The 7,667-nt window shown below is 35.4% G+C and overlaps 1 protein-coding gene across 1 annotated transcript; it reads left to right on the forward strand.

The window, feature by feature from the left end:
* The first annotated feature begins 1,355 nt into the window (after nt 1-1,355).
* On the forward strand, nt 1,356-5,979 carry LOC143570757 (calmodulin-binding protein 60 B-like). The gene is made up of 8 exons (XM_077056328.1): nt 1,356-1,480; nt 1,860-1,935; nt 2,222-2,280; nt 2,763-3,256; nt 3,773-3,933; nt 4,049-4,252; nt 4,355-4,580; nt 5,073-5,979. The coding sequence occupies exons 1-8, from the start codon at nt 1,392-1,394 to the stop codon at nt 5,651-5,653; spliced, it is 1,890 nt and encodes a 629-aa protein (XP_076912443.1). The 5' UTR covers nt 1,356-1,391; the 3' UTR covers nt 5,654-5,979.
* Nucleotides 5,980-7,667: the final 1,688 nt, after the last annotated feature.

Genomic DNA, 7,667 nt, shown 5'->3' on the forward strand with positions numbered 1-7,667 from the left:
GGCAGGGTAGTCGACGGCCATAGGCCCGACACCCCGCTAGGCCCGAAATTTTTTTTATAAAAAAAATTATATGTATTTTTATGAAACAAAATATGTATAATCAATATTTCAACACAATTACATAAACAATAGCTTGGTCTAGTGGCAAAGATGTATGACAAAGAACCAAGAGGTTGTGGGTTCTAGTCTTATTTGAAACATTTTTAAGTTTATTTATATACAAAAGATTTTTACACAACTCAAATCCTAACCAAGTAAACCCACTTAAAATTAAATTTTTAAACCCAACAAAATATTCCTTTTACTTGGGGTCCAAAAAAAATTTCGTTTTCTCAGAGCCAGCCCTGATACAAACAAGTCAAATTCATATTATCATGATAAAGAAAATGTCCAACATGTAAGTTGTAACCATAAGAGGTCTTCTCAAAGACCATCATCAATCTTCAATAGCGGCGCCATCATATTAGATAATTTAACTTAAAATCTTATTAACAATGATAGAAACCCTTAATTTAATTATACAAGATTTAATTACCCCTTTATTACATATATTTTATTTTGAAATTGCATAAATTCCAAAATCACCGTCACATCCTCATTGGATGTTTGACACGTTCTGATTACCACTGCCACCTGGATACATGTGCACAAACAGACTGTTTTTAGAAACCGGAACTGGAACCGGTATGGTCAACCAAAAGTCAAGAACCGGGTCGGATCGGAACTGGTTTTGGGTATGATCGGGTTTACTGGTTTTTTATCGGAATTCGGGTAGGGCCGGTAGAGTTTTGATCGGTATTGGTGGAACCGGTTCTAACGGGTCTGGGTTGGTTCCGGTTCCGAGTATGGTACTGGGGAGAAACCCAAACCTAGCCCTTTACACGTGTCACATTTATGTTTTGCAATTTAAGAAAACAATATAAACTTTATTTTCAGTTCAAGAAACAAACAAATGGTCAAAACTGTTTTAAAAACAAAACCAAGATGCAGTACATGGTATGATGAAAACCACAAACAAAGGGTTATTTCCAAAACTTCATAAATAAGAAAAGGACCAATCTGCAATATCTCAGCCACCACAATGGAAGTCCATTTTATTTGGTGGAATAAATCACAAAAAAAAAAAAAAAAAAAAAAAAAAAAAACAGAGAGAGAAATTTCGCAGATACCACACCGAAATTTCTTGGATATTTCCCAAAATTAACCACAGATTTTTATTTAATTTTCCCGCTTTCTTCATCTTCTTTAATCCAATCTTATTATGTCAAGAATCCCTAAAGATTCCATTTTTATTATTATTATTGTTAAATTTTAGTAAAGGCCCATTTAGTTAGTGTTAGATTTGGATCATCAGATCTGAAGTGGGTTTGTGTTGTTTTGATCAAAAGAAAATGCAGAGAAAGATTATGGAGAAAAGAGGGTTAGATCCCAGTAGTAGTGAACAAGGTCAACCTGAAAAGAAAAGACCAGCTCTTGCTAGGTATTTTTTATTTTATTTTATTTTTTTAGTGGATATTGTTATTGGGTGTTTCCATTTTTGGATACTATGGATTTTTGGTAATAGAGTCATGTCAATATTTCAGTTATCTTGCTATTTTAGTCAAATTTAGTATTGTTTGCCTTTTGTTAGTTTTTGGGAAATTGATGTTAGTTATGCAATGGTATAATTGAGCATATTATGTAATTAGTAAATGGAATTAGATTAAGTAAACTAAAATCCTTTGGTGAAGTAAGATTGGTTATTTTCCAAGATCTAAATGTGTAAGGATGCAATTTCTTAATATGTTACATGGTCTGTTTTGGTGTATTTGTAGTGTGTGTTGTATATAAAAGTGTTTTAAGGGAGCATTTTTATGCAGTGTTATCGTTGAAGCTTTGAAGGTGGATAGTTTGCAGAAGCTTTGTTCATCGTTGGAGCCTATACTTCGACGAGTTGTAAGATACCTCTTACTCTCAAGTGAAATATTGTAAATATATGGATTGAAAATTGTGTTCTAGTCGTTTGATGTTTTTTAGTTGATATCTTATCAATAAATCAAGCAAACTAGAAACGGACTTTTGATAATACAATTTTAAATGTGATATATTGTAAAAACTGTTAAAACTTGTTTTAATATTTGTTTGTGTAACATTTATAGAAGCATTCATTTGAGATTAAATTTGTGGAGCTGTCGTTTGATTGTAACTACTACTTATACTAGTTGGCTTTTTGATTAAATAGGTTAGCGAAGAAGTTGAGCGTGCCTTAGCGAAGTTGGGACCGGCGAAAATTAATGGCAGGTATGTGGTTTTCCATACTATTTTGTAATATTAAAGCTAATTTATACGTTTAATCTCTTACTAAACAATGTGAAGAGTAAAATATTGCATTTTTGTTTTGGCCTTTTACCAAGATTCTTGATGCCATCTTTGCTAGTTTGTGCTTGTGGTTTACATTATTTCTTCAAAGTTGTTTGTTTGACTGAATTGACTTATGCGATATTCATTTTTATAGCATGTCAAAAATATCAATTTTCATATTATGATTATAAAAGTTAGTTGATGACATTAAGGTGTACAAATAAGATCTCTTCATTTGTCTTCACTTATTTTTTTGCTTTGGATTTTAAACAAATAATCAGAACCATTACTTATTTGACCATTTCTATCATTACAAACTGGTTATGTTGGTTTTGCTTAAAGACTAGATTTTTTAAATTAACAAAGTGAGAATTAGCCTATTTGCTAAATTTTTGTTTATTATTTTTGGGAAATATAAACAGGGTATCACCTAAAAGAATAGAAGGGCCCGATGGAAGTGACTTACAACTCCACTTCCGGTCCAAATTATCACTCCCTCTTTTCACGGGTGGGAAAGTAGAAGGCGAACGAGGCGCTGCAATCCATGTGGTTTTAATCGATGCCAACACGGGCCATCTTGTAACAACCGGCCCCGAATCCTCAGTCAAACTAGACATTGTTGTGCTTGAAGGTGATTTCAACAATGAAGATGAAGAAGGATGGACTCAAGAAGAGTTTGAAACTCACGTGGTAAAAGAACGAGAAGGAAAACGACCACTTTTATCCGGTGAATTGCAGGTTCAACTGAAAGAAGGCGTGGGGACTTTAGGGGAGTTGAGTTTTACTGATAATTCTAGTTGGATACGAAGCCGGAAGTTTAGACTCGGGCTTAAAGTTGCATCTGGTTATAGTGAAGGTATTCGTGTACGTGAGGCCAAAACAGATGCTTTCACTGTTAAAGACCACCGAGGAGAACGTAAGTTTTTTCTGCTCGTGGATCTGGTTTGGTTTTCCTAAGTCACTCAACAGTAATCAAGTTTTCCAACTGTTTCACTGAAGTCACTCAAAACGTTTTTTTTTTTTTTTGTTTCTCTAACGTCACTCAACTTTCATTACGTGTTCCAATCCTATGTAGTTTTTTTTATTAATGTTAAACAAAACTTAAAATTCAAGAGAGGCTAATGAAACATATGAATCTTGGTTACTATTCAGTGATTAATTTTCTTTTTTTTTTCAGTTTGACTTATAAATTTAACAATTATGAAACTTGGTTATTATTTTGCGATTTTTTTTCTTCACTCTTACCTCCTACTTCAAGTTAATTGGAATCACATTATCACTTATTAATAACCAAGATTCATATATGTTTCACTTGCCTCACTTAATTTGAAATAATTAAACATTTATAGTGAAAATCTTAAATTCTGAATAAAAAATTTTAGAAGGATATATAGGATGGCATAAAGACATCTATCTACCTTTTGTTCTACAGTTTACAAGAAACATTATCCACCGGCTCTAACCGATGAGGTTTGGAGATTGGAGAAGATTGGGAAAGATGGGTCTTTCCACAAGAAGCTAAACAAAGCAAACATATTTAGTGTTGAAGATTTTCTTCGTCTCGTAGTAAGAGATCCGAAGAAGCTGAGAAATGTAAGATCATCCCAAATTTCTCATTCTAACTAATTGTATTAGAAAAAAAAAAAAGATGATTATTAATTTGTTTACTCTATCTTTATTAATTGTGGAATCTTGAAATTGTTTGTAGATATTGGGAAGTGGTATGTCAAATAAGATGTGGGATGTTCTTGTAGAGCATGCAAAGACTTGTATCTTGAGCCCCAAACTTTACGTTTATTATTCCGATGAGATGCGGAACATTGGTGTGGTTTTCAATCACATCTATGAATTAAGTGGTTTGGTTGCCGATGGCCATTATTATTCAACTGATGCCCTTACTGATAATCAGAAGGTTAGTTAAATATCTAAAATACCCTTCAAAAAGGAAAAAAAAAGATAGTTTTTTTTAAATTAATGTATTTATGGAATGTGAACCTTTTTTATATATGTGCAGGTGTTTGTAGATACCTTGATGAAGAAGGCATATGATAACTGGATGCAGGTGGTGGAATATGATGGAAAATCATTTTTAGGAGCTCATCAAATTAAAACCACCGCTCCGCAACTCGATATGGGAATGGGCCCACAAAACTATTCAAATTCGTTTGATCATCAACTTAGTCTACCACCGCCGGCTGCTCAAGAGCAGCCTAATTCAAATCCCGGTGTCACCCTTGGAGGTAACTGCCTGTTTTCAAACCTATTCGTGAAATGTTTAAAATATCCTTTAGATAGTGAAGTGCTTAAAATGCCTTTGAGATAGATAGCTGTTTTAATTGCCCCTGCGGTAGTGAAATGTCTAAACTACCCTTGACATAGTGAAATGCCTAAAATACCCTTGAGATAGTAAATGTCTAATATACTCTTGAGATAGTGAAATATCTAATATACCCTAGAGGTAGTGTTATACCTAGAATACCCTTGAGATAGTGAAATGCCTATAATACCCTCGAGATGGTGAAATGTTTAAGATACCCTCGAGACAGTTAATTTTTTAAAAACCCTTGAGACAGTGAAATTTAATAAATACCCTTGAGACTGAAGTTTTTTAATACCCTTGAGACTGAAATTTCTTAAATACTCGAGACTGTGAAATGTCTAAAGTACCCATGAGATAGTGAAATGTCTAAAATACCCTTGAGAGTAACCGGACTTTATCCTTTCTTGTGCAGGTTATGACAGTAATGTCACGACTAGATACTGTGTGGAATCACAAAACATGAATCTGAACGCACCTACACAATTCGACACAACATTCACTCTTCACAATCCCATGATAAACAGTTCACAACAACCTCTCGCAAACGATAACAACATCTTGGCCCTTGGATTAACACAACCATCTGCTTCCAATTTCCTCTCGGGCAACACCAACACACTGAACTTAAGCTCTTCATTTAGGGGGCTAGAAGAGTATTTCCCGGAAGAAGAAATCCGCATGCGAAGTCACGAAATGCTTGAGAACGAAGACATGCAGCATTTGCTTCGGTTATTCAACATGGGCAACAATGGGGCCCACGGTCAAACCTCAGGCAGTCAAGCTAACGAAAACTACTACCAGTATTCGTCAGGTTATATGCCAAACACGCCTTCTAATTTCGGTTACGGGTTTGATGTGGATAAAACCCGTTCGTCTGGGAAAGCTGTAGTCGGGTGGTTAAAACTCAAGGCAGCGTTGAGATGGGGAATATTTATCAGGAAACAAGCGGCCGAGAGACGGGCCCAGATTGTTGAGTTGGAAGATGACGAGTGATTAAGGTAACCCTGTTTGGCGGTTAATGATGTTGACCTATAAGGAAGTCTTGATGTTGTGTATAGTGATAAAAGTTACGTAAAACTTTTCGCCGGTTTATCACTTGTTTGAAGGCGAAGAACAAGCTCAGTTCGAAGCTTAGAAAAAGGCGAGAGCTTTTGGAATGGAATGTGACAAAAGAAGGTGGTTTTACTGTTTTAGTTTATATAGTGATTGATTTGTTGTATGTTGTGTTAGTTATTGGTCGTGTCGATTAAGATGTAACATTAACAAGCTTTTGTTGTATGGTATGATGTGAATTCTAATAATAGAACAACCTTTGTTTTCATCTCTGTTCATGTTGGTGTGTTCTTTTCACACATATCGTTTCTAGTTGTCTCGTTGTTTGTTTAACATCATACACAATAACGTACCATTTGGGATGTTTTATGACTTTAATTGACCGACAAATGGTCAGTGAAGGGAGAAGTTTTGTGCCGTCTGCACATCATCCATTAGCGAGATGCTTCATGTGCAGCTATAGGTGATCAAATCGGGTTGGTCAAAGGAACCGGAACCGGTTCAGAACCGGTTCCATTAGTCAACATCACTGTTTAAACCGATTCCATGTTCGAACCGGTTAGGGAACCGAACCGGTTCCCCAACCCTCGGACCCGGAACCGGTGGAACCGGTTCTGACCGGTTCCTAAACCGGTTCTTACACTGTAACCGGTTCCAACCGGTTACAGTGTAAAAAATAATTTTTTTTTTCGTTTTTCGTTTCCGCTGCTCGTATTTGTATAACATGTTAAATAAAAAAAACAATTAACATAAAATTCATTTTATTTACTTTAAGAAGTTCAAAAAAAAAAGGTTACATGTTTTAAAATATTCAAAAACAAACTAACAAAACATTAAACTTATAAATATAAAGTTGTGACATATTATTTCTATAAAAGCCTTCTTGTTCGTCGTAATTATTGAGTGGCGACTTATTCATCAGAATTACTTGTAGAAACGCCTTCTTGTTCGTCGTGCACTCGAACATCAAGTGGTGTTTCGTCTTCCAGAGTGGTTACGTGTTGAACACGATCGATTGAGTCCAAGTGATCCTTCAAGCAAATGCACATCTCCACCGACTCCGAATTCAGTCTTGTTCTTCTCACCGATATTACCCTGCCACTAAGAGAAAAAGCAGATTCCGAAGCTACCGTAGAAGCTTGGGCGGTTAGTAAATCACGGGCCATGGTGGCAAGAATCGGAAACTCGGTTTCCTTTACCTTCCACCAAGCCAAAACATCAAAAGTGCCATATTCCTCTTCGGATAAACCGGTAGAGAAATCATATGCACTATACCTTCCTAGTTCGCTTGAAGGGGTGTTACCCCTTTGTTTTTTAGCCGTTACGTTGCGAACGGTGTTCATAAGGCTAATCATGGGGTCTCGTACTCTAGGAGCACTTGAACTTGATGAAGACCCCCCCGGCGTAGGCATGTGTATGTTTGACCCATATTTATTTATATAAAAGTCATACATAAATTTAAAATTCAAGTTAAAATCATTTTGTGCCTCTGTTGAAAAGTTTGGGTCAACTTCATGCATATCTAAGGCTGAAAAAATTTCGTCTATCACACATTCAACCCCCGTAACATTTAACATTGGGTTTAAAGCGGCGGCGCAAGTAAAAATCGGTGGCAATTCAAGAAAGTAATTTTTTAATTTAAACTTCATTGGTAATAAGATGTTTGAAAACATTGGACTTTTATTTTCAAATTCTTTAAGATTGTTAACGATTAAAAATAACTCCGAAAGAACCAAGGGACTTGTCGGATAATACGTTCCCGATAGTTTCGTAGTTGATGTTTTAAAAACTTCAAGAAAAGTCGATAAGTCATTGATAATTTCCCATTTCTCATTTGAAAAGGGGATTGCCAAATCATTCTCGGCAAGACTAGAATGAAACATTTGTAAAGTGTCTCTTTGTTTCAAAGCACTTTGAAACATTATGCAAGTGGAATTCCATCGATGAGGTACAT

Source organism: Bidens hawaiensis, unplaced genomic scaffold (assembly GCF_021521415.1).
Source record: "Bidens hawaiensis isolate Kalapana, Puna unplaced genomic scaffold, B.hawaiensis_p1.1 tig00025028_1, whole genome shotgun sequence".
NCBI classification, from domain to species: Eukaryota; Viridiplantae; Streptophyta; class Magnoliopsida; order Asterales; family Asteraceae; genus Bidens; species Bidens hawaiensis.

Coding starts and splice junctions, on each gene's coding strand:
- LOC143570757 (XM_077056328.1), top strand. CDS start 1,392: ATGCAGAGAAAGATTATGGAGAAAAGAGGGTTAGATCCCAGTAGTAGT. Junction 1,936..2,221: donor AGCCTATACTTCGACGAGTT/GTAAGATACCTC, acceptor TTGATTAAATAG/GTTAGCGAAGAAGTTGAGCG. Junction 2,281..2,762: donor CCGGCGAAAATTAATGGCAG/GTATGTGGTTTT, acceptor AAATATAAACAG/GGTATCACCTAAAAGAATAG.